At 38.5% G+C, this 26,095-nt stretch overlaps 2 protein-coding genes across 7 annotated transcripts in view; both read right to left on the reverse strand.

Annotated features, from left to right (window-relative positions):
* The window catches only part of LOC101884942 (soluble scavenger receptor cysteine-rich domain-containing protein SSC5D), a 105,295-nt gene extending 102,027 nt beyond the window's left edge, over nt 1-3,268 (reverse strand). The window contains exon 1 of the mRNA XM_021475421.3: nt 3,094-3,268. The gene's annotated coding sequence lies outside the window, so the exon portion shown is untranslated. The remainder of the gene's footprint in view (nt 1-3,093) is intronic.
* A 3,224-nt stretch (nt 3,269-6,492) lies between these two features.
* Nucleotides 6,493-17,178, reverse strand: vegfab (vascular endothelial growth factor Ab). 6 transcript variants are annotated; one of them, XM_068219653.2, is made up of 9 exons: nt 16,431-17,178; nt 15,168-15,210; nt 14,392-14,588; nt 14,044-14,120; nt 13,085-13,117; nt 10,981-11,046; nt 8,880-8,987; nt 8,604-8,747; nt 6,493-7,972 (listed from the first exon to the last, which is right to left on the reverse strand). In XM_068219653.2, the coding sequence occupies exons 1-9, from the start codon at nt 16,596-16,598 to the stop codon at nt 7,951-7,953; spliced, it is 858 nt and encodes a 285-aa protein (XP_068075754.1). In that variant the 5' UTR covers nt 16,599-17,178; the 3' UTR covers nt 6,493-7,950.
* Nucleotides 17,179-26,095: the final 8,917 nt, after the last annotated feature.

Genomic DNA, 26,095 nt, shown 5'->3' on the forward strand with positions numbered 1-26,095 from the left:
TATGTACAGGGCAAAAAATAAAGCTTTATTACACTGTTTCTATTAATTAAAATGATTAAGTTTAATGTTATTAAAATTTAAAATGACAAACACTTGTAAGTTTCTAATGCACAGATATAAAAAGAGACGCAGGAAAACCTAAGAAAATGCAGAGTGTCTATTTCAATGCAAACAAGACATTTTTTTTTTGCTGTGTGTTTGTGGATGACTGTGTGTTTAGTCTTGCAGATGTTGACTGAGTGTGCAGTGGTTGTTTATACGTCTCCAAAATGTGTGATTTAAGAAAAACAGCATGTTTATCTTTGGTGAAAGAAAGATGGAGAAGGAGAAAGTAGTTTAGAGGATGCAGAAACGTAAACATACTTCACGCTTATACAGACATGCATAGAGATGATCAGTGGTGGGATTTACTCCACATTGAAACCACTGCAGAGATCAGTTCCATGCATACTTATATCACATTTGGCCACGATCCTGCTCTGAGATCAGCTTAATGCATAATAATTATCTTCTTCAGTGAAGCTAAGAGGTTCGAGGACAAATCAAAGGCCTGTTAAAAATTAAATGCAAACTTTTCTGTACCCATAAATAAATGTGGAGTGGAATACCAGGTTAAAAACCTTATTGCGTGACTCATTGTTTGACTCATTCTATGATTCACTGAAGCAAAATTGGATATTTATGCAGTGGTTTATCCCCCGAACTCAAGTGCTTTTTATGTGGCTAAACATATTTAAACTGGAATCAAAATAGTGGGAAAAATGTATAGCATATGTTGCTTTTATGTATTAAAAAATGTAATATTATATTTTTATTTTCATGCACAACCAGTACAAAAGGACACTACATGGATTGTGAGGTTTAGAGTAAAAAACTTAGAAATGCTGTTGCTAAAACATCAATCGGAGGGTGGCTAAAGGAAAGCATTGTTCAGGACACAGAAACAGCAGCTGCTTTTACAGTAACTTCAAGTGTACATTAAAAATGTACAATTATAGCAATGTTATATTTATGTAATTAAATATCTATGGTATTTTTGCTTTAGTTAAAACAATCACACATATATTCAAATTACATTTACATTGAATAATTTGTAAGGCGCTTTTATACACTATGACTTATATATGAGGACAGCACAGGTCATCAGAGCAAGAAAAAACTAAATAAAACACAACAAGAAGTTCCATGTATATTCATTCATTCATTCCTTCATTCATTCATTCATTTTCTTTTCAGTTGTCGCTTTATTATTCTGGGGTCGTCACAGCGGAATAAACCGCCAACTTATCCAGCATATGTTTTACGCAGCAGATGCCCTTCTAGCCGCAACCCAACACTGAAACACCAATACACTCTCATTCACACACATACACTACGACCCGTTTAGATTATTCAATTCACCTATAGCGCATGTCTTTGGACTGTGGGGGAAACGGAGCACCCGGAGGAAACCCATGTGAACACGGGGAGAACATGCAAACTCCACACAGAAATGCAAACTCAACCAGGTGAGGCTCGAACCAGTGGCCTCCTTAGTTCTATTTATATAAAAAAATAAAATATTCATATAGAAATGTGTCGATTTTATCATTATAATACAGTAATATAATTTAGTTGTTGTTTTTTTCACTTTATAACATCTACACATGTAACATGTATTAATTGCAAATGTTTCTGTTGCATTTAATGCTATGATGACAATTAATTTTAAAGTGTGTCCGTTGATGAATTTTTTTAAATCTAATGTGTGGATTTTGCATAAATAAAAGCAGTGAGTGAAGAGTATTGCATCAGTTCAGTCATTTTCACTATATATATATATATATATATATATATATATATATATATATATATATATATATATATATATATATATATATATTTATATATATATATATATATATATATATATATATATATATATATATACACACACACACACACAGCGGAAGTCAGAATTATTTACTGTCATCATGGCAAAGATAAAATAAATCAATTATTAGAAATGAGTTATTAAAACTATTGTGTTTAGAAATGTGTTGAACAAAATGTTCCCTCCGTTAAACAGAAATTGGGAAGAAATGTACAGGGCGGCTAATAATTCTAATACTTTAATTGTATAAGGTTTGAAGCACACTAGTGTTAAATTTTACCATAAGGAGTTCATATTATACCAAATGTAAAACTACTCTCTGTAGGAATACAATTTTAACTCCAGAAAGTGTTCAAATTTGAAAAAAAAAATAGAAGTTACAATTCAACTCTAAAAGAGTCATTTTAACTCCCCATGGGAGTAAATTTGATGGTCACGCATGTACACTCAAATTGAGTTGATTATAACTCCCAGGGAGTTATTGCAAAGACCAGCATTTGCTATGTAACCGTTCTCTAGTACATTAGATCTGTCAATTCTGACAGATTTGAAATGTGCAGAGTTTCTATATTTTTATTATATTACTGATACAATTATATTATATTCTTCATTGGCATTTTGAATGTTAGATAATAGATAAGGTCAGATATTAAATGTCATTAAATCCTTTTATAATATCTGAGATATTTTTGACCCTATTTAATTTCTGACTTTGCAGGACAGAAAAGTGAAACTCTTGCAAATGCATTAAATATTAGGAACAGACTTTGTAATCTCTGACTCTTTTTTTTTTCTTTGACTGGTCAAAGGTGGGTGTGGTTAAGGAAATAAATCATGTTTCCTTGTGTTTGAATTTAAGAAATTTTGTTTTACACGACACGACAGTGTTTTGTTGCACAAAAGGATCAAAGCTCATTTCTCACGGAAGAGATTTGACTTCAAGATCAAACTGTCATCACGTATAATCTGTTTGCAAACTTAAGTGAATTAGACGCAGACTGTCAGAAAACTATTTGTAACGATCTGAAGCATTTGTTTAAAGCAAACCGCATCAGTTTTCCATCATGCTTTCAAGTGTGTAAATTAATAATCACTCCTACTCGTGCTCTTTCACTCAGATTCATAAATGATGCCAAGAATATGTTAAATATATCCATGTTTTATAGGATTGATGACTACATGCTGGCTGCAAATGTAAATATGTGTAAGTGAGCACGCACCTTAATCGGACGCTCTCAAACACAAACACGCACACACACACACAGGTGTGAGACATGGACAGATGAGTAATGATGCCATAGGACGACTGTATGTTCATGACAGAGAGCACGTCTCTACTCTGTAGGGTGTGGACTGCCTCTTATTTCTAAAGACGCAGACCTTGCTCACACCACTCTGTTGGAAAAGAGGGTAAATTCCAGTTTATATTCAGCGACATGACAATTACACATGGCACCAATTTATGACCGCTGGCTAAACAATAAAATCAGTGTGAAGAACAGCTTGTAACATTTGATCTGCATGTCCCAATGTGTCTGTACGCACATACTCTATCCATTCTTTTTATGCTCACTCTCAAGAAACAAAGCCTGGCAGATGAACTGTGCAGATCTAAATATCTCGAAAAGTAGACAGAAAAAAATCTTTAAAAATGGTCATGGGGAATTTAGAGTTCTTAAAGCCGAAATAGCGCATTGGTTATATTTATGACTAGTTTGCCAAATATTCTGTATTGCCATCCATTAAAAAAAAACTTTTAGCAACTTAAGGTTCTTTGTTGTGAACTTTATATCTTATACTTCTTTATAAATGCTCATTAAAATCTTTAAATATTCTTTACACACAAAAAATGATTCATTGCACAACTGTTAATGAGTTTCTTTTGGGAAACCAATATGTTTTTTTTATGGCATAGCTCTCAAACTAGATTCCTGGAGGGCCACAGCTCTGCACAGTTTTGCTCCAACCCTAATCAAACACAGCTGATCAAACTTATCAAGGTGTTCAAGACTACTAGAGACTATTCAATGTGAGTTGGAGGTGGTTGGAGCTAAACTATGCAGAGAAAAGTTCAGGAATTGATACCATTGTTCTATTGGATCATTGTAAAAAATATATATATTTTTAAATGTTTAAAAACATTTATTTTTATGACATTACTTGTAATGTAAAAGGTAAACGATAATATCATTTTGAACTTACTGTTTGAGCCATGAATGACAGGTTGAATGAGTGAGGGTAAATAGTGAGAGTAAAAGAAAAAGTAAACTGCCTATTATTAGAAAATACACAGATTGTCTATGACATACTCATTTCAATTAAAGCGTTTAGGGTAAAGACTTTAAAAAAAACAACATGCAATGATGGGATGAGTAAAGACAGGTAACTTGCCTGAGTATATATAGAATAAAATGAGTAAAAATAAACAGTTTAATATTTAATTTGGGGGCAGCACCAAATTTGGGGGCGCTGGTTTGATCACTGGCTGGGTCAGTTTGCATTTCTGTGAGGAGTTTGCATGTTCTCCCCGTGTTGGCTTGGGTTTCCTCTGGGTGCTCCAGTTTCTCCCACAGTCCAAAGACATGCGCTATAGGTGAATTGGGTAAGCTAATTATCCATAATGTATGTGTGTGAATGAGTGTGTATGGGTGTTTCCCAGTGACAGGTTGCAGCTGGAAGGGCTTCCGCTGCGTAAAACATGTGCTGGATAAGTTGGCGGTTCTTTCCACTGTGGTGACCCCAAATTAATAAAGGGACTAAGCCGAAAAAAAAAATTAATGATTATTTAATTCGCTAAGCAAAAAGTAGAAATAATTATGCACTGAAATGAGTTTAAACTCGACCATCAAGTTCATTATATCAATAACAAGCACTATTTGCTGAAAATGACCCTCCTCACTGATTGACAGACATGCACCAAATATTTGGGATTTAAACCTCCAGCCTTCCCGTCCGTGCCATTTAACTCCAGGTTAAACTGATGGGGCAAAGTTCACCAGTAGACCCAATGCTATGATGGTTTACAAGGGAGACGTGAACCTGCCACCTCAAAATTCCTCCTCTAATCAGAGATTAAGTCACTTACAACATTCTTGCGGGTATTTAAGAAGCCGAGGGGCCTGTGCTGGTGGGGGGAAGAGGATTACCTTATATTTCATAGGTAGTGTAAAGCTGCAGCTCTTAAGTGCTTCACGTGGTCATATTATGTCAAACATAGTGGCTAATCTAGTGTGAGCGGAGCGAGGCTCAGGCTAAAATCAGCTGTTTCAAAACAAACACACAAAGTTCCACAAACTGCTCTTAAATCTAAGCCTCATTAACACTGATCTACTGATGGCTGCACTCTGATGATCACATGGACCTGTCAGCTCAGGTTTAGCTAGATGGATGGGAACACTCTGGAACGACTAGCTGAACGTTTGTGTGTTTTATAGAGTTTGCCAAACCAAAACACTTCTACCTAATGTTCTCTAAGACTAAACTCAATGTAGGGCTCAAAGACGGTTTTAAAGTGGATTCTATCAGTGATGCAACTCTAGTCATCACCCCTTAAATAAAAATTTATAAAATAAATAACAATTCTGTGTAATTATTCCAGGAATGCACGCAATTATTTTCCTGCTAAGATGGAATGAATTTGTTTCTCAAGCAAAATCATATTTCTTACTGGTGATATTTTTAATATAAATTTTTAAGCCAGGGCAGCACGGTGGCGCAGTGGGTAGCACAATCACCTCGCAGCAAAAAGGTTGCTGATTCGAGCCCCGGCTGGATCAGTGGACATTTCTGTCTGAAGTTTGCATGTTCTCCCCATGTTTGTGTGGGTTTCCTACCAGTGCTCCGGTTTTCCCCACAGTCCAAAAACATGTGGTACAGGTGAATTGAACAAGCTAAATTGGCTGTAGTGTACATGTGGAGGAGTGTATGGGTGTTTCCCAGTGTTGGGTTGCGGTTGGAAGGGCATCCGCCGCATTAAACATGCTGTGGTGACCCCTAATTAAAAAAGGGACTAAGCTGAAAAGAAAATGAATCATTGAAAGAATTTTTAAGCCAGTGCAGGAAAAACAGCAGAAAGGGATCCTGAGAAACACCCTAGGTTTCATTTGAGTCAATGACTTTGACAGTGTCATTGAAAAGTTTCCCTATGCTAAACCCAACAACAGGAAGCAGAAAATACTGAGAATTGGGACACGGTAGACGTGTAAAATAAGTATGAATAATATGGCGACGCAGAAGCAATGTCCACCCATTTTCTTTGGGACAAGATAAATCTGGCAGAGCAGATCATGAGTATTTAAAATACATTTGTAGTCCAGAGACGAGAATTATATTTGGAAATTTGCTTTAAATTCTTGGCTCTCAAACTGCGTCTGTGATGTAAATAGACTTAACATACCCATAAATAATGAATGCTTGACTTTTTTTGGTCTATGGTCCTGAACAAACATGATTATTTACTTTATAATACAAATTTGTGCTTTAAATATCACTGGCTTATACAAATTTTACATTTAAGGATCTAAATACTGAAAACTATTGTGAATCAAAAATACCTACCGAACAAATACCTGTGCGAACTGTTATCGCGTAATGGCACCAACACATCACAACTATGAAACGAGTTTTCAGACAATTTTATAGAAAAAGAGCAATATAATTTGAAAATAAATATGCTGTTCTACATTACAGACACGAAAAAAGTTAATATTCAACATATTTACATACACAGAGTAAATAAATAATGTTTAAACTGTAAAACTCCAATCGAATCAGACCACACCTCAGCATACTGTTTCAGCTTGTTAGATCTTATTATAGTAGAAGTAAATGGTGACGTGGGTTTGGCCTATATTTACATTTGGCTGCTATATTGTTATTCAATATGTATGTCACACTGACATCAAGAGTGTTTCGCCAAAACATACTCGCACGTGCACGCGCACAAACACTAACCTCGTATCCACACCAAATCACATTTACAGTTTGTTTGTTAGAGCTCACACGGCACACACACACACACACATGTGCAGAGAGGCAGCAAAGTCAAGGCAGTTGGCAACACAACTCACTGATCAGTAATAGGAATGTTTCTCTTTTCAGCTACGGAAAATAAAAGCTTTTTTTTCTCAGAACAACAGTGTGGAGTTTTGCAGACAAAATGGGGCAAGAATAACACTGCACATAAATAGGTCAAATTAAATACAAAGAGAAAAAACACTGAAAATATTCTAAAAAAAAATTATAAATTACTGAATTGTTTGGAGGGGGAATAGATTTGGACTAAAATTCCAAGACGAGCTGAAACGACAACGAAAGCGTAGCACAAAATCGTCATCTTAAATCCCCAGTAGTGTGGAAACATGGAATCTAAATCACAGGATTTACTCAAAAGTGGTTTCCAAGCATGTCAAAGAATGAATATCCCTTTAAGGAGTGAATACGACCGAAATTCTGTAGGGTTTGCCTCGTCAAGGTCAGAGCTCTGGTGCAAACATTTACCACAGCAGGCAGCGGGTTTCCACTGTGACATTCCAATGGCAGAATCAGTTCGCTTTCCGTTGAAACTCCAGTCAATCGTCTGTCTCTAAAAACACACACGTTGTGCTCATTGTTCATGTACTGGGAGGAATGATTCCACAGCGCGTAGTGGACGCTGACGCATTAGTCTTCCAAACAACTTGTTTGCACTTGTTTACATTTAGATTCACAAAAACAAACTGCACAGCAGACCCAAATCCAGTGATGTGTTTCATTGAGTGAACGCGGGTATGACTTTACACACACCAGCCAAGATCAGAAACATTTACGCAGGTCTGAAGACCTTTTAGCAGCAAATCAAATCCTGTGCTCCGAGTCTCTCGGTTTGCTTAGCACACACATGAAAATCATGAAAATATACAAACAGACATTTCATTGACTACTAAACCCTCCCACATCCATCTCCAACCACTTCACTTCATTCTCTCGATATTTCCACGGTGGAAAAATGAGACACATAGTTCAAAGCTGAAAAAGTTCAAAGTGCTGTGAATTATTGGTGAAATATTCCTTCATGTCCGTTCTCAAGTCAGTTCGGTTCACCTCCTTGGTTTGTCACATCTGAGAAAGTAAGTGAAAGAAACGACAAGTGAAATCTCTACTACATCTCAATTGATTTACTCTTGACAGGAAGTAGATTAAGCTTGCTCCTTTTGGTTCCTGCCAAACAAATAACAAATTTGACTCGTGTCTGACTGTAGTTTCAGAAGAGATGCATCAAGCATAGTCTTCAAATGTACTGTCAGGTATTTAGGTCTTGTAAGTGTGTACAATTCATACATTTCTCATTAAATTGCATCTTTAAACTCTTTCAGTACATCAACAATCATCAAAATCATTTTTACCTTAAACATAGTATGTAATAAAGCAAACTGCAGTATAAACATGAGAGTACTGTAATATTAACAGCAATGTTATGGGTTTAATTCCTGAGGAAAGCAAGAAGTATTAAATTGTGTACCCTAATGCAGATTTACCTGTGCGGTAAACATTCCGTCAAACCTAGGTTTGGTTTAACATGACATGATTAAATTATGACAGAACTCATTTTATTCTGACCTAATTGTTGATTTTTAACTTTGAACAATGCATCTTTTGCCAAGGGATAGACATTACAATGCAATAACAGGAAGGGCTGTCTTGCACCAACATGTGAAGATAGATATAAAAAAGTATAGATTTACAAACACACCTGCAGGTCCTTTCGTTGAGTTCTAGTTGCCTAGACCTGCAGTCGGCTTCAGAGTGTTTGCAGGAGCACTGACATGTCTCTGGGTCTTGAACAAACAACCTTCTTCTTCTTTCAGAACATGTAGAACAGCAAGGCTCACACTGACTACTAAAGAGAGACAGAATAGGAGAAAAGGACAAGGATTGGGGGAGATTACTGCTGACACTTATTCATGGCCATTATTAAACACTTTCACCCAAACACACACACACAGGCACTCTGTAAGTCAAACAGTACATTTTTGAGCCACCCTGGTCTGGAACCACGGTTTTGCCCCTTCTGAGGGTCCAAAGGGACGGTTGTAGAGTGTGAATAGCTGAAGTTAGGCAGGATGGGGCCATGCACCTGCAAGCTCAGTTGATGCAAGAAAATAATGAAAACAATAATAAATGGTTTCATTTTAGAAAAGCACATAGGAATAAAAGCCAAAGAGTGCACAGTGCGTGAGAATCCAGAGGTTCTGTTTATTGCGTCTTGTCGTATTGGATCAGGTTCATCAGGACATATGTACAGTACAAAATACTGGACTTCATGAGAAAGATTCACACATATTTGTGCCAACTGACCTAATCTGAAGTCAATATTGCTCTGAGGCGCTAGGCTCAGTCTAAATTCGAAATCTAACCCTGGCTTTATCCCACAAGTATGAATGTTTTAAATAAAAAAACATGCACAAGAGTTTTTTGAGCAATTCTTTTTTTTTGGCTTTAGAAAAAAATGTGAACAAAATCAAGCAAAATACTGTTTTAACACATTTTATTTACAGGAGAAAAGGCAGGAATATTAAGAGAAAGATCATGTTGAGGAAATGTCACAAGTCCAATATTCGTAGAAATCAGTGAAAGCTCTGAACTGTGGTTTTACACCCAAATTTGGAACCTAAATCATTTCAAACAATGTCAAATATTTTGTGTGAATAGTTGTGGTGGTGCTTTCGAGCACTTAATTTAATAAACCCCAACTCCAGCCCTCAGAAAAATACTGACCTCAAAAGCATCAGTCCCACAGGAGCAGACTGTCCTCGTGTACGCTTTTTCATTCTCATTGAAACACATTTCATTTCCCAATTACTGGGAGAAGCACCAAAGTAAACAGGCTGTTTGACTTTCGTAATGCTGTGTGGCAGAACTCACTCAGCATGACAAGACCAAACTCAAAGCAATGAAAAAATAAATTCAAACCTCACACAGACCCTCTCATATGTCAGAGAACAGAACCAATGTGAGGATGATGGTGAATCACAACACAATAAAAGAATTATCAGAACAAACGACATTCCAAAAGAAAAACCAGCACAAACAAGGTTGTGATTCCAACACAAATACTGTGATTAGTACCATCAAATAAAAGCCATGCTGTGTGGGTTGTGTGAGTCTCAATGATGACTAGATTCCCACTGCCCACCTCCTCCCATCTTAGAGCTTGATTTATTGGGCCCTGTGACACAACGTATAGAGTGCAACTGTACGGCTCCAAAAATAGAAAACCCATTAATTTTCTCTAGTGACATACAGACAGAGCTACAGTACACCGTGGGTTCAAGGGAAGTTAAGTGATGATGCTTTTGTAGTTGGTGCTTTCACCTTTTTCATTTCTAAATTCCCATGAAGTGCTGCACTTGCTTAAACAAGGTACTACGATGAAAGAACCTGGGAACCAACCTTGAAAATGGGAACAATACACATTTACAAGGTTGTTTCCTTGTCCACTGATTGCGTATTCCCATAAACCACTGCTTAGAGTTTCCATACTAGTTTATTATTTTGCAATAAACATCTTGTCAAATTGTACTGTGTGCATTTATCTTTTTATACAAGTTCTGTAATTACCAACTTGTCCGACTTTTGCCTCTTTGTTTGGAAAACATCATTCACAACACTGCATGGGATAAATATTTAATTCTTCAAAAGACTTCTTTTTTGCGAACGTATTCGAGTTTTAGGCCTTATGATTCATCTTGGAACAGACGCATTGGACTCCTTACCAGAAACGGAAAATGAATGGGAAAACAATACAGACTAACAAAATGGACAGTCACTGTTGCACTCTATTGGTTTGTGCCAACCAAAAAAACAAAAAGTGGGCAAAAAGTGTTACTGTTAATGGTTTTAGCATGTGTTTCAGCAATAGTGAATCAAGCTCTGTGAGATCGGAGATCAATTGGATGGTAAGTTTTAATTAAGTGGCGCAGGAACTGATGGATTAATGGCAATTAAAACATCTGACAAAAAAATGCGCTGATTAAAGGAGGCATAAAATCTCCTCCCAAATTAATTTGACGACCAAGAGTGCCACACTCAGGTGCAGGTGAGAGGAGGCGAACGCAGAGGTGACATACAAATCCCGCTTTTTTTCACGGTTTTTCTTTCCCTTTCGCTTTTGGCCTTTGCCCTTCCGGGGTTTTCTAGAAAGGGAACATGACAAACAAAGAAGAACATCGAAAAGACAAACTGAATCGGGAGTTGTTGCAAAAGATCATCCACACAATCAGACTGCAGTGAACGTTGGGTAAAATGATCCAGATGGAAACCAGAAAACATGTCTCACTAAAACACATCTTTCCCTGCTTATCCTTGTATTAGTTCACAACAGCAAACTCCAGGGGCGTGAATTATAAATCCAGCCAGACTCTGGGAAAATTCACCAATTCCTCAGATTCTCTCTCACGGAGACGTTTCAATAAATAAACAAGGCATTAAATCTTCAAAGGCTTCACCAATGTTGGGCAGGATTCTTGGCTGGAGCAAAACACAGACAAACTGATTCAATGCTGGGAATCTACTAGCCGCTCTTAAATCTCATATTAGAAAATGATTTAAAGATCAGCTTCATTATAATGAGAAGACTGATCAATCAGCAAATCAGCAGTATTAGTGACACACACGTCCACTTATCTTTCAGATAGCTCCTGGCATATCACGTCACACACGTCAGGCAGCAAGAATGTGAACTTTCCCCTGACTCACAATCACAGTACAAACTCATCTGCCATGATCTGTTAAAGGTTACTTGCAATAGTGGCTGACCGTTGTGGGTTTTTCAGTGATCAGTGAATATAACTAGAGAGCAGGGTGGCCAATGCATTTGTATGACTAAAGCAACTGATAAACATTTACATTGCGTGGTGTGTAATACTCGTTAAAAATATTTAAAAGCATTCACTAATACATTTCATGAAGGCATCTCTTAAAAATGTGCACATTTCAAGCTATTTAAACAACAGACTTCAGTTGAAAACAGATTTTAAGAGCTGCTTATTGAAGAAAACGTCTAATATTTGATTAAATATTCCTAATGATTACTTTAAAACAACATATTGCATTAAAAAGTATAAAGATGACAACAAATAGGGACTATAAAGTTGAATTTGTAATTACACATCAGTGTTGTTATCATCCACAATCACATACATTATATCCAGAGGTTAAATTCAATCATGTTTTGTGCCAATGTCTGTGAACACAGCGCTCTGCCGAGGAACTGCCTCTGTGTCAAAGGGCCACTTGTTTACCAGATCCAGAAAGCATTTAAACTTTTTAAACCCCAAGAGATAACCTCTGACCCATAACACATCAAGATCAACACCCTCTGCAATAGCATCAACTACAGTAAACTTTCAAACACTTCGGCCCACATTCTCTAATGAAAGGGAGTCATCAGAGAGGGGTTGACTGACCGCTGCGGTATCTATGAGTGGAAACAAGCTCATAAACAAAAGGCACAAAACTCTCTTATCGCTAGACTTAAAGACACTTCGGAGATGACAAATCCCTCTCTTACCTCAGTGAACCTCAGATCATAAAGCTGAGCTTAGCCGATGAGAAGATGAATGCGGGGCGAGGGCACTGAACTAGCGAGCAATACTTGTACACTTGTTCAAGCAGATCATTAGACACCTGAGGAACTGAATTTACACCTCAACGTGCAATGACATGAAGACATCAAAAAGGAAGTGAGATCAGATAGTGGTGCAAGGGTCAGAGAGTATCTCAGTTTATCTGGAGAAGACTGGATTAGGGAAAGCAGTAGTTCTGGTCTTATTCAAGGGCTCAGCCGGTTCTTTTTATTTCCATGGCTTTGTTTTGACAATTGTGCTACTAGTGATTTTCAAGATCTAAATCACCTGTTTGCCTGGATCACGTGCTTAAAAACAACAATGAAGAACTCCTCTGTGCTTTCACGATCAGATTTTATGGCTTTGTGTACCATGAAAAGCAACAAAAATGAGATGAAAGGACTAGGAATAAAAGGAAAACAGGAAGGAATACACCTTGCTGAAGATAAGGGTGACTGAGATAAAGGCAGAGAGATTAGGAAACAAAAATGAATGCAAGAACGATGGATGGGAAAATGACAAAATAGAGCTGACTACAGAACCATGCACACACACACACACACACACACACACATCTTCATGACCACACTAGAACAATGGTACTCACTTTTCTATTTCCTTTGGAAGATCTTTTTTCATCCTGAAAAAGAAACGAGACATGACCTCACTGAACATGCTTGTTTGTGCACACAATAAACAAACACAATTAAAGACTGCAAAGATACAAAACAGAGAACAGAGCAGGAAAGAACAAGCGCTGATTTACATTCATCAGGTAAATTAATACCAGTATAGCTACAGAGCAGCTAGAGGAAATGAGCAAGACAGCGAGCTCATAAATCTGTACTAAACTTTGCTGAATTTGACTCCACTTTTACTCTAATCTTTTGACTTTAATCATCTTTAAGCTTTTTGAACGCTGAAAATGAACGCTTCAGCTACTGTAAGTATCAGTAATTCTCTTGCTCTAGTTATCTCTGCTCCACCTTTTCTTAATGGTGATTGGGTTGCAAGTTAAAACTGATAGTGATGAGCACTGAGATTTACCCAAAACTTAACATTCATCCAACCAATGTAAAACAGACATTTATAGAATATTTCATTGTGATCACATCATTGGTCCATGAACATTTCCTGCTTGTTATTAAACTATTTTATAACTGTAACAAGAGGCAATTCAATCATAACCTAATGTTAAAACAGCTGTGATAACATTATTTGTCAATATGTGGCTCTTTTTGGATTCTCAGAAGCTATAGAAATTACAAATGTAAAACAGGAAATGCGTTGTTTTTGTTTGCATCCCTCAAAATGGTCTATACTTCATTAGCCATTTAAAAAAATAAATCAGTGCTTCCATTGAAAACAGAGGAAAACAATTCCACAACCTCTAGAAAATACACTTTCTTTGGTACATGGCTTTACAGTGAAGTCCTAAATACTAAACAAACAACTAAAAATGTTTTGATCAGTGGTAAAAACAGAAAGAAAGTAAAATCAATGTACATTATGGCATGTCCTAATTTGAGTAGCTGTGTATGAACGTGCTGGAATGAGAATACTTACCGACACTGGCATTCACTGTGTTCAGCAAAACTCATGAAAATGTCACCCTGATGACGAAGAGGTTTCAATCTCTTAATCTACAAAAAGAGCAATAATACACATTAAAACACCACATTATAGACATTACAAACAGAAACATTGTTACTGTTAAGTTATAGCTGAATCCAACAACTGACTACTCTTATACAGAAGAAACCCTGTTACCTTGGCCAAAAAGAGATAAAGGTTGTGAGTGTGGGAGACATGGTACAGGAGTGTAGGGTTTCCAAAAAGCAGACTTAACAAGATTCAGACAGATAGTAGAATAAATTAAAGTACAGAAGAGAGTGGAAGTAAGGAGTCCCTGACCTCCAAGGTAATGTTGTATGTGACGGTGGGGGTGCATTCCATCATTTCATCATTGCAGCACCCAGCACAGCGGGTGAGAACCACACAGGACGGTATGAAGATATGCTCTGTGTCATCAGGGTACTCCTGCTGAATTTCCACCAACATTTCCCGAGGACGGCAGAGAGACTTGTTATACACCTCCATGAATGGCACTACTGCGAATTATAAAATTGAGAAAATTAGTTCCTTTTCAAAAACACATGATCTTTTTGCCCAAGAGTTGCACCACTGGGGTCGGAACAGGCTTTGCTCCTTTTTAGTGCCAACACTATTTGGAAATCTGCGAGTCCTTCTAGGGATTTGTGATTGACAGGGGTGTTCAGTTGAACCATGTACATTCCTAGTGTTGCCCTCAGCCTCTCAAAAACAAGACTATGAAATAGCCTGTATATTTATTCTGTACACTTATGATACTCTTTTTGCCAAGAGCAAGATTAGTGGTTAAATTAATTGCAATTTTAATAAAATATAGTGGGGTTCTCTGGGCTTAGCAGAGATTGAGCAATGAGCAGTTTGCCAATGCCTTACAGATTTGTGTATTAAATAATAAAACAAACCACACTGGATTGTGAGCTCTAAGAAATAATACACGCATATTCTACACTGCACAATGTCAGTTTGATTACAGTGACAGCAGTGCCTTTCTTCACCCATCCAGCAGAGGGCCCTGTGCTCAATAACTCTGCATGTGTCCAGTGTCTGGTCAACTCTACTGAGTGACAGCAAAAACTCACCGTCATATGTGCTTCTGCCTCCCTCTCTGGGTATGTAGGCACTCTGTGTAAAAAAAATAAACAAATATTAATAATACTTTAATAGTTTTTACAACTGTAACTCAAGAGTCCCAACAGGTTTGACTAGTAATCAACCCAGCGTTATTACCTCAGATTTAGGATGATGCAACAAATTAACTAATTTCATTTTCAAAGCCAAATCTCATTATAAATCTTCTTGGTCTTTTGCTTTTTTGGTTGAGTGCATCTATTTAACAACTGATTTTCAAAAAAAAAAATGTAATTATAAGGTTAATTTTAAACTTGATAAACATTGCACAATAAATGAGGTTGTTACAATTTATTGAAAAGAAAAAAAAGTATTTTAATAATTTATCTTAAAAATGAAGGTACCTTTAACTCATTTGACCTTAAAATATATGATTTTGCTGTTTGTATTTATAACATTAACTGGCAGAATGCCAATATTGATAAAAAAATTGCTTTAAACTTAGACTTGGCCTTGATAGACTCGAGACTTGACTTAGACTTGGCCTAATGTCACTCGATCTGTGCACAATATTGACCTGTGAACATGTCACATATCACACACTTCAGATTTCCCAGAAACTCTATTGGGACACTGTCAATGAAGTTTTCCCTCCTCCCATCAGAGACATTAACTCAATTGATAATAATTGATGTTTTATATTGTTTAGTATATACAACTTACTGGCTAAGAATTAAATGATGCTATTTGCACATTAAACTGCGATTAAATTATTAATTTGGATCCATGCATGACCTTGAATAAAAAGTTTGCAATTTTATCAATAATAAGACTATTTGGTGAAGATTTTCATCAGGTAGGCTCAAATTGTATCCTATATTATGGTCTCCTGCGGACGGTTAGGCTAAGTTGGTGCCCAGTCCATCTGAAGCCCCACACGGTAGCTGCGCCTTTAATGCGTAATAATATCACTAAGGTGGCTATAAAGGGGCCTTCAGCAAAACCGACAACAAACTTCCAAACAGTTGAATGTGCTCTTATTGTGCATGCATATTGGCGAATTCTCCCAGTTGTAGTGTTAAACAGCTCAGTGGGGGGTGGTCAGATATGCTCGTTCAAGAAATTCTAAATAGCTTGGCAAAAACATGGTCAATGACCTCGCAAGGAGAACGCAAGGACGTCCAATATAGTGGCGCAGGCACATTACATTCATAATAACGTTGTCAAATCCAACCAATAAGTGTCTACTGTGTAGTAAGCGATATAAAACTTACCTTGACAGCTGAAAAATACAGAAGCGTCACAATAAATAACTGGAGCACGCGAACAGCAAAGTTCATGATTGAATTTAAAAGGCGAATAAATCTTTTTAAAACCCTATCCGATGATAGGCGCACTTTAGCAAAAGCATTGGTAAAGGTCTCAGAAAGCAAGTTAGACATGAGTAGCGGCTTCTTCACACAGGGTCCGACCTATAGGGGCAACAAGAATCCCATGTTGGTCCCAAAACACGCATGCAGACACCTGAGAGAGCGAGACTGAGCTCCACAGCTAGTATGTTACAGCGTCTCTCAGCTGTTGCCGATGATTTTCAGAATATCCAGGAATATGAGAATCCAGGACGCGGGTCCTCTCACATTGTTGAGAAGTAAATCAAATTTTTCTTCCAAGGCTATTACAATCCACATCACAGAAGTAATCCCATGCTTAGACTGCCACCCGTCTCCAAGTGCGTTGGGTTCATTGGTAAAGGGACGCAGAATGGAAAAAAACGCACTCTCTGTTACAACTTTGAGTATTGCCGACACTGTGTTATTAGCGGAGTATACAGAGATATCAGTGAACACAAAGGCGCTGAAGAGAGAAGGCGATATCCATGCGTACTTTTAGTCCATACGGATGAGCACTGCTTTAATTCCGCTTCCTGTTAAGATTTGTCTTCTGGATTTCTCTCTCTTGTCGTTATGAATGATCAGACGCCGCCGTTGCCCGTTTTTAACGAACTGCTTCAGCTGTCGGTCTGTTCTTGCAGCGCACACGGTTTAAAAAAACTCCATTGGACGAGTCACAGTAATGGGCGTGGCGACGGTGGTGTCAGCGTGGACTCAGTTAAGTTCAATGCGCAGATCTTGACATAATGATAGCTAAAGGAGCTTCTGTAAAGAGAAACGTTTCTGTTAATGCAGCGTGCTGACACCAATCATATACAAAAAAAGAAAAAAAACATTAATAAATAAAATATTGAGTCGCATATCTATGATTATATCCCTTTTTCCAAGTATTTACATGTCATCAACAAATACTTGATTTTGATTGGTTAATCACAGCATTCTGGGATAAAACATTTCAGAATAATGACCATTTTGCATGGTGGCTGTGTTCACCACTCATTATGTTTAGGCCAAATAAAGTAAAAATAAACTTAAATATGTAAACGTTTAAGGGGGTGTGTAAAAGTTTGCCATTTTTAGCCAAATACAAGATCATGATCACCCTATAGGCTAAATGGATTTGCATATGCTTTACATGTTTGTTATTTATATAACACAAATAACAAATGAATAACAATAAACTTATTATGTTTTACACATTATTTCAGTTATAACATTTTCCCTGAAAAGCCTAAATGAATGAAAAATGTATTCCTGAATTTCTTAGTCCTTGGTATATTCCCCTTTGTCAGCATAAGGTATACTTACATAACTGGTTACATATCAACATGTTATTACATGTAATGTATACATAATAATCATACATAAAGTAATTTCCACTGCGTAATGATGAGCAGTCTACGTGCAGAATATAGCGGTCTACTCTACAGTATGTGCGTAATCCCAGTTTGAATATCATCGGCATCACATGACTGGAGCGCTGACGCCTTTTTGGGGCTTCTCGGTCATCCGCAAGGTTGCATGGAAAAAGGAAAGCGCTAGGTAATGAAGGCGTGATCACATGTGTAAGTGTGTGTGTCCATCACCACGTACAGGTGTGCGCGCGCGCGCGCGTAGGAAATGAAGACTCGCTTCTCGCGCATGCTGGACATGTGAGCCGTGGTCAATCACACCAGCTAGACCAGGAAATCACAACACGACGATATTAAACTAATTTTAACCATAGACGAAAGTTTTGATGGGAAATAATACTAGTCAATTTTTATTTGTATTACAATAAAGATTTTTTCCCAGGCCAAAATGTATATTTGTGTCTCATTATTCAATCCATGTTGCTCTTTAACACAACTGTGAATCCGGAAAAGTCTGGATAGTTTTTTATGGATTTAAAAGTTTTTTCTGATCTTATGCATATTAATAATCCTACAAAATTTCATTTTAGACTCGGTCACACTGGATTGACAAGTCTAAACATGCCTAACAAGCAATTTGTTCTTTAAAACATAAGTTTTTAAATAAATGCTGTGCACATGTTTAGATGTCTAACTCATAATCACTCATTTAGATTACTGTAAATTGCACTGGCGCCATCTGCCTGTCACAAAATATACAAAAGATGCAAGGACCTGTTTTTCCATGTCTACATAACATAAACAATGTTGGGTTTGTTTTCTTTTCAATAAAATCAATTATAAATATGGGCAGGTGTGCTTAAGTTTTTGGGCTCATTTCCAGTATACAGCCTCATACCAAGATTGTAGTTTATACTATAATAAATTATAAGCGTGGGAACCTCTCAAGAACTTCCACAATAATAAAATCCAGCAGCCAAATATCCGGTGAAATTTAATGTTTGTGTCGGGGAATCTTCCATATAAACAACATGCTTATTTCAGTTTAAGACAACAGTACAATAAACTGGAGCTATAGTTGGGCAGTGTGGACAGAAGCTGATGTATCTCTGTTTAAACACAATACAATGTGTTATAAATTTAAAGATGTAGCGTGGCGTGATATGATACGACACATTGTGTGTCAGTATGCAACCCCCCTTTAGAGTTTGTCTCAATCAGGCAGAGTACATCAATATTTGATATTGGCCTGAGGCAGATCTTGAAGGCAGTGACTACAAAATGACATCTTGACAGCTGACAGTTCACCAGAAATGTCTGAGCTGGCTTATAGAAAACCAGAAAGTCACTGTTCTTATGGACCATTATGGACCCTTTAAATCTATAAACCAGATCCTCACAGAATCAGAAACAAGTGAATTTACTTGCTTATTTTCCAGAAGACAATTATTTTAGAACTTGGGCTGTATTTCGGTCCTGATCTAGCAACATTGAACTGGCTCTCATATCACTGACGACCAAAAGAAAGCCATGAAAACAAAACTAGCACATCCCAGCACCTGCACAAAAGCAAACGCACTCTCTCTCACACAGCTAGACAGACACGCACCTCGGTAAGGGCTGTTTAGTCTGAGTGGTACAGGAAACCTTGAGTATGAGGTGAAAGAGTGGGAGGAAGTGTCATAAAAAAGAGGTGGATTTAATTCAAGTCCAGAAAAAGCCGTATAATGACAGAGAAAGCGAGCTGGATTGAACATGTTAAAAAGAGAGGTGCTAATGTAGGAGGTAATGAGATGAGAGCCATTTGTTTTTTCTAAGTGTGGTTTGTGCGTCAGATTTTAATTGAAGAATAACAAACGTATATGAGCTTCACTGGCACTTGTCAAAAATCGTGCAGACTCAGTAAGAACAAAACTAATGAAGTTTACACTCCTACTACTGTTCCAGAAAGCTTTGGAACACAAACATGAACCAGAGGCAGGACGTCACCAAAAATCGTTATCATTCTACAGAGCAATGATTTTTTTTTTTTAACTGCCTTGGCTGAAAACAAATGCTTTCAAACATTATTGATTAGAATTAGTCTATTTTCATTTGAGAAAATACATTTTCAAAATTTACAATTCCTTTTCTCTTTAGCAGAATTCCTAGCTCTTTAGCAGGTCTTAATCTATGCTTCACAAAGAGAGTGTATTACACTTTACTATCACTTACTCAGGTATGGGGTGAGTCCTGAATCTATACACCACTCCCTATCACAGACAGTCACGTGGGTCCATGTCAGAGGGGAACGAAATGGCTCATAGCCAGGCCCAGATTAGACTCTACCCTAAACACCAGAACTGGTGTTCCAGTAAAAGCACAGCTCAAATATCCAGATAGAGAATTAGGAATAAATTCTACAGTAACAGTCAAATAATTCTTTTTAGTAAGCTGATTTTGTATGCCATTGCAATCTATCAATCACGTATTTATTAAATGTTTTAAATGTTTAACACATATTACACAATTTTCCAGGTTAGCTCTTTTATTAAGTTCAGCTCTATTTTCTGTTGTAAACTACTCCGTATATCTTTCAACTTTATTTTGAAAACAAAGCAATGACGGGCTATGAATTTATGTTGTAAAAAATAGTATGTAACAACAGCTGCTGTTGACAGAATTGTGCTTTTAGTATAGTACACAGAATATTCAATTAATACAATAATCAAAGTGTTCATCATAGTGTGCAACCTAGTTTTGTGGTTGCATCATTCCTTAAGGTGTATATTAAACTTGTTTTTAATAAATACCAGTCTCTACACAGTGTGATTAGTCACCTTGCAAGTGGCAACTCAAACAAATTGACTTGAGATGTAGTGAACAAGTCAATGTACAATACCTAGCCACGAGAAGCCTACCAATCAATAGCAGTCATTGTGATCTATATAAAATCCATAAAAAGTCCATTTACTCTATCAAGTAGCGAGAAGCCTTCCAAACCTTCACAAAACTATCAGATCCTTTTCAGAACCCCAGGCAGATGTTTGATTAGGCAAGACACACAAATACCAATCATTGCAGTTGGTATAGCTTTTCACATGGAACAATCAGATTAAGTTAACCTGGTCCAAGTCCAACATACAATGGTTTATGTATTTGTCAAATTAACGCAGTAACTCACCTTCTGAAATGACTAGTCATATACTATATTTACCCAACTTTTTATGTCAAGCCACAAGCCATTTTACTCGCATCAGTTAGCTTCCTCCACACAGCATGGCTAGACAGTGGAACCCCCTCATTCTATGTCCTTATGGTTAGGGCCCAGAACTCTCTGAAACAAGCAGCCACGGAAATTTCCCTGTTAAACTTCACACTCTAGCAGCCATTCTTGCATTCTCTAGATTCCAGCTGCAATTGTTCCCATCAGTCAAGAAATAATTAGAATACCAGTAAAGTCACTACTATTTCTCCATTGCTTATTCCAGAAGAGCGAGAGAATTTGGTATGAAGCTAATCATCACATGCAAAGGGCAGTGCAGACTACTAACAGTAAACCCAGGCAGATGTTCGATGATCCAACGTTTCCTTATATCAATTAGGGCAGTTGGTCTGGCTTTCCATGTAGGACAAATGTATGTACTTACTCTGCAACAAGTTAAGTTCAAGATACATCGGTGCCTTTTTTTTCATTTTTGGCTAATTTATCTAAGTAACTGTCTTACTGAAATGACAAGTCAATTACTGTATATACTCAACTTACCACAGGTCATGTCTCAAGCCATTTCACCAGGCCCGTGCAGAGACTGTCCCTGTCCAAAGGGCATGTGCAGGATACATTTTTTGAAGTGGGGGGGGGTTGTTGTTGTCGTCGTGCGCGCGTAATGAAGAGCGGTGTTGTCGCGCGCATCCTGATCAGCGGCGTTGTCGCACTCGCACTGTGGGAGGGGGGGGGGGGGGAGCGCACATACTCAAGAGCGGTGTTGTCGCATGCCTACCGAAGGGCGGTAGGGGGGGGTGGGGGTGGGGGTGTCGCGGGGGCACTTTTGATCATTTTGGAAGGGCACTTTCTATCCAAGACTAAAAAGGCATTTCACTCATCACGGTCTGCTTTCTCCACAGATTACGGCCAGGCAGCTGAACTGCTTCTTTCTTGGACTTATGGTTATGCATCACTCACTGCTAACACTAGCCATGGGATTTATCCTGTTATAGTGGAACTTAACCTGTTCTAGTGCATACTCTGATACTAACTGCCATTGTTCCAATAGTCCTGGAAACAATCAGAGTACTGCCAATGTCAGTACTATCTGTAATTCACTGGTTCCAAAAGACCAAAAAACTCCGGACAAAGCTAATGACGACCTGCAGAGGGCAGTACAGACTTACAGTAAATCCACGCAGATATTGGATGATCCAATATTTCCATATACCAAACAGGATAGTTGGTCCGGCTTTCCATGTAGGACAAGTGGATATACTTACTCTGCAAAAAGATAGGTCCAAGAGGAAACTGTAGACTCACAGTAAATCCAGGCAGATGTTCGATGAACCGACACAACCGAACACCAATCAAGACAGTTGGTCACCTTCTCAAATGACTGCAGAGTGAAATGCAGACTTACAGTAAATCCAGGCAGATGTTTGATGATCCAACAATTCCATATATCAATCGGGATAAAAATGGATGTACAGATTTAGACAGCTGAACTGCTTCCTTCTTGGACCTATGGTTACGCATCACTCACTGCAAACACCAGCCATGGGACTTACCCTGTTCTAGGACATACTCCAATACTAACTGCCATTGCTCCCATGGTCCTTGAAACAATCAGAGTACCTTCTGGTTCCAGAAGACTGAAAGAATCTGGGACAAAGCTAATGACTACCTGCATAGGGCAATGCAGACTTACAGTAAATCCAGGCAGATGTTCGATGATCCAACATTTTCATATATCAATCGGGGCAGTTGGTCCGGCTTTTCATATAGGAAAAATGGTTTTACTTACTCTGCAGTGCAGGCTTACAGTAAATCCAGGTAGATGTTCAATGAGCCTACACACCCGAACACCAATCAGGGCAGTTGGTCACCTCCTCAAATGACTGCAGAGGGAAATGCAGACTTACAGTAAATCCAGGCAGATGTTCGATGATCCAACATCTCCTTATACCAATCAGGGCAGTTAGTCCGGCTTTTCATGTGGGACAAATGGATGTACTTACTCTGCAAAAAGTTAAGTCCAGGTTACATCAGTCCCCTTTCCCAAATTTGGCTAATTTAACCAAGTAACTCACCTCCTGAAATGACAAATCACATACTGTACACACTCAACTATCCACAGGTCACGTCTCAAGCCATATCACTCAAAGTCTGCTTTCTCCACAGATTCTGGACAGACAGCTGAACCGCTTCCTTCTTGGACTTATGGTTATGCATTACTCACTGCAAACACCAGCCATGGGACTTACCCTGTTCTAGTTCATGCTATAATACTAACTGCCATTGTTCCAAGGATCCTGGGAACAATCAGAGTACTGTCAAAGGCAGTACTATCTGTAGATCACTGGTTCAAGAAGTCCAAAAGAATATTGGAAAAAAGTTAATGACCACCTGCAGAGGGCAGTGGAGACTTACAGTAAATCCAGGCAGATGTTAGATGATCCAACATTTCCATATACCAATCAGGGCAGTAGGTCCAGCTTTCCATGCGGGAAAAATGAATGTACTTACTCAGCAAAAAGTTAAGTCCAGGTTATATTGGCCCCCTTTCCCATATTGGGCAAATTTAGCCAAGTAACACACCTCCTCAAATTATTAGTCACTTACTGTACACTCAACATTCCACAAGCCACGTCTCAAGCCACTATGATCGTCATGGTCTGCTTTCCCCACAGATCCAGGCCAGAAAGCTGAAAGGCTCCCTTCTTGGATTTACGATTAAGCATCACTCACTGCAAACACCAGCCATGGGACTTACTCTGTTCTAGTGCATACTCCGATACTAACTGCCATTGCTGCCAAGGTCCTCAAAACAATCTGAGTACCTTCTGGTTCCAGAAGACTGAAAGAATCCAAGACAAAGCTAATGACTACCTGCATAGGGCAGTGCAGGCTTACAGTAAATCCAGGCAGATGTTCGATGATCCAACATTTTCATGTATCAATCGGGGCAGTTGGTCCGGGTTTTCATATAGGAAAAATGGTTGTACTTACTCTGCAGTGCAGGCTTACAGTAAATCCAGGAAGAAGTTCAAGGAGTCTACACACCCGAACACCAATCAGGGCAGTTGGTCAACTCCTCAAATGACTGCAGAGGGAAATGCAGACTTACAGTAAATCCAGGCAGATGTTCGATGATCCAACATTTCCTTATACCAATCAGGGCAGATGATCTGGCTTTTCATGTGGGACAAATGGATGTACTTACTCTGCAAAAAGTTAAGTCCAGGTTACATCATTCACCTTTCCCAAATTTGGCTCATTTAACCAAGTAACTCACCTCCTCAATTGACAAGTCACTTACTGTATACACTCAACTATCCACAGGTCTCGTCTCAAGCCATATCACTCAAAGTCTGCCTTCTCCACAGATTCTGGCCAGGCAGCTGAACCGCTTCCTTCCTAGACTTATGGTCATGTATTACTCACTGCAAACACCAGCCATGGGACTTACCCTGTTCTAAGACATACTCCGATACTAACTGCCATTGCTCCCATGGTCCTTGAAACAATTAGAGTACCTTCTGGTTCCAGAAGACCAAAAGAATCTGGGACAAAGCTAATGACTACCTGCATAGGGCAGTGCAGACTTACAGTAAATCCAGGCAGATGTTCGATGATCCAACATTTTCATGTATCAATCGGGGCAGTTGGTCCGGCTTTTCATATAGGAAAAATGGTTGTACTTACTCTGCAGTGCAGGCTTACAGTAAATCCAGGTAGATGTTCGATGATCCAACATTTTCATGTATCAATCGGGGCAGTTGGTCCGGCTTTTCATATAGGAAAAATGGTTGTACTTACTCTGCAGTGCAGGCTTACAGTAAATCCAGGTAGATGTTCAATGAGTCTACACACCCGAACACCAATCAGGGCAGTTGGTCAACTCCTCAAATGACTGCAGAGGGAAATGCAGACTTACAGTAAATCCAGGCAGATGTTCGATGATCCAACATTTCCTTATACCAATCAGGGCAGATGATCTGGCTTTTCATGTGGGACAAATGGATGTACTTACTCTACAAAAAGTTAAGTCCAGGTTACATCAGTCACCTTTCCCAAATTTGGCTCATTTAACCAAGTAACTCACCTCCTCAAATGACAAGTCACTTACTGTATACACTCAACTATCCACAGGTCTCGTCTCAAGCCATATCACTCAAAGTCTGCTTTCTCCACAGATTCTGGACAGACAGCTGAACCGCTTCCTTCTTGGACTTATGGTTATGCATTACTCACTGCAAACACCAGCCATGGGACTTACCCTGTTCTAGTTCATACTCTAATACTAACTGCCATTGTTCCAATGGTCCTGGGAACAATCAGAGTACTGTCAAAGGCAGTACTATCTGTAGATCACTGGTTCAAGAAGACCAAAAGAATCTTGGAAAAAAGCTAATGACCACCTGCAGAGGGCAGTGGAGACTTACAGTAAATCCAGGCAGATGTTCGATGATCCAACATTTCCATATACCAATCAGGGCAGTTGGTCCGGCTTTCCGTGCGGGACAAATGAATGTACTTACTCTGCAAAAAGTTAAGTCCAGGTTGTATTGGCCCCCTTTCCCATATTTGGCAAATTTAGCCAAGTAACTCACCTCCTCAAATTATTAGTCACTTACTGTACACTCAACATTCCACAAGCCACGTCTCAAGCCACTATGATCGTTATGGTCTGCTTTCCCCACAGATCCAGGCCAGATAGCTGAAAGGCTCCCTTCTTGGATTTACGATTAAGCATCACTCACTGCAAACATCAGCCATGGGACTTACTCTGTTCTAGTGCATACTCCGATACTAACTGCCATTGCTGCCAAGGTCCTTGAAACAATCTGAGTACCTTCTGGTTCCAGAAGACCGAAAGAATCTGGGACAAAGCTAATGACTACCTGCATAGGGCAGTGCAGACTTACAGTAAATCCAGGCAGATGTTCGATGATCCAACATTTTCATGTATCAATCGGGGCAGTTGGTCCGGCTTTTCATATAGGAAA

The sequence above is a fragment of the Danio rerio genome, chromosome 4 (genome assembly GCF_049306965.1).
Source record: "Danio rerio strain Tuebingen ecotype United States chromosome 4, GRCz12tu, whole genome shotgun sequence".
Lineage (NCBI taxonomy): Eukaryota > Metazoa > Chordata > Actinopteri > Cypriniformes > Danionidae > Danio > Danio rerio.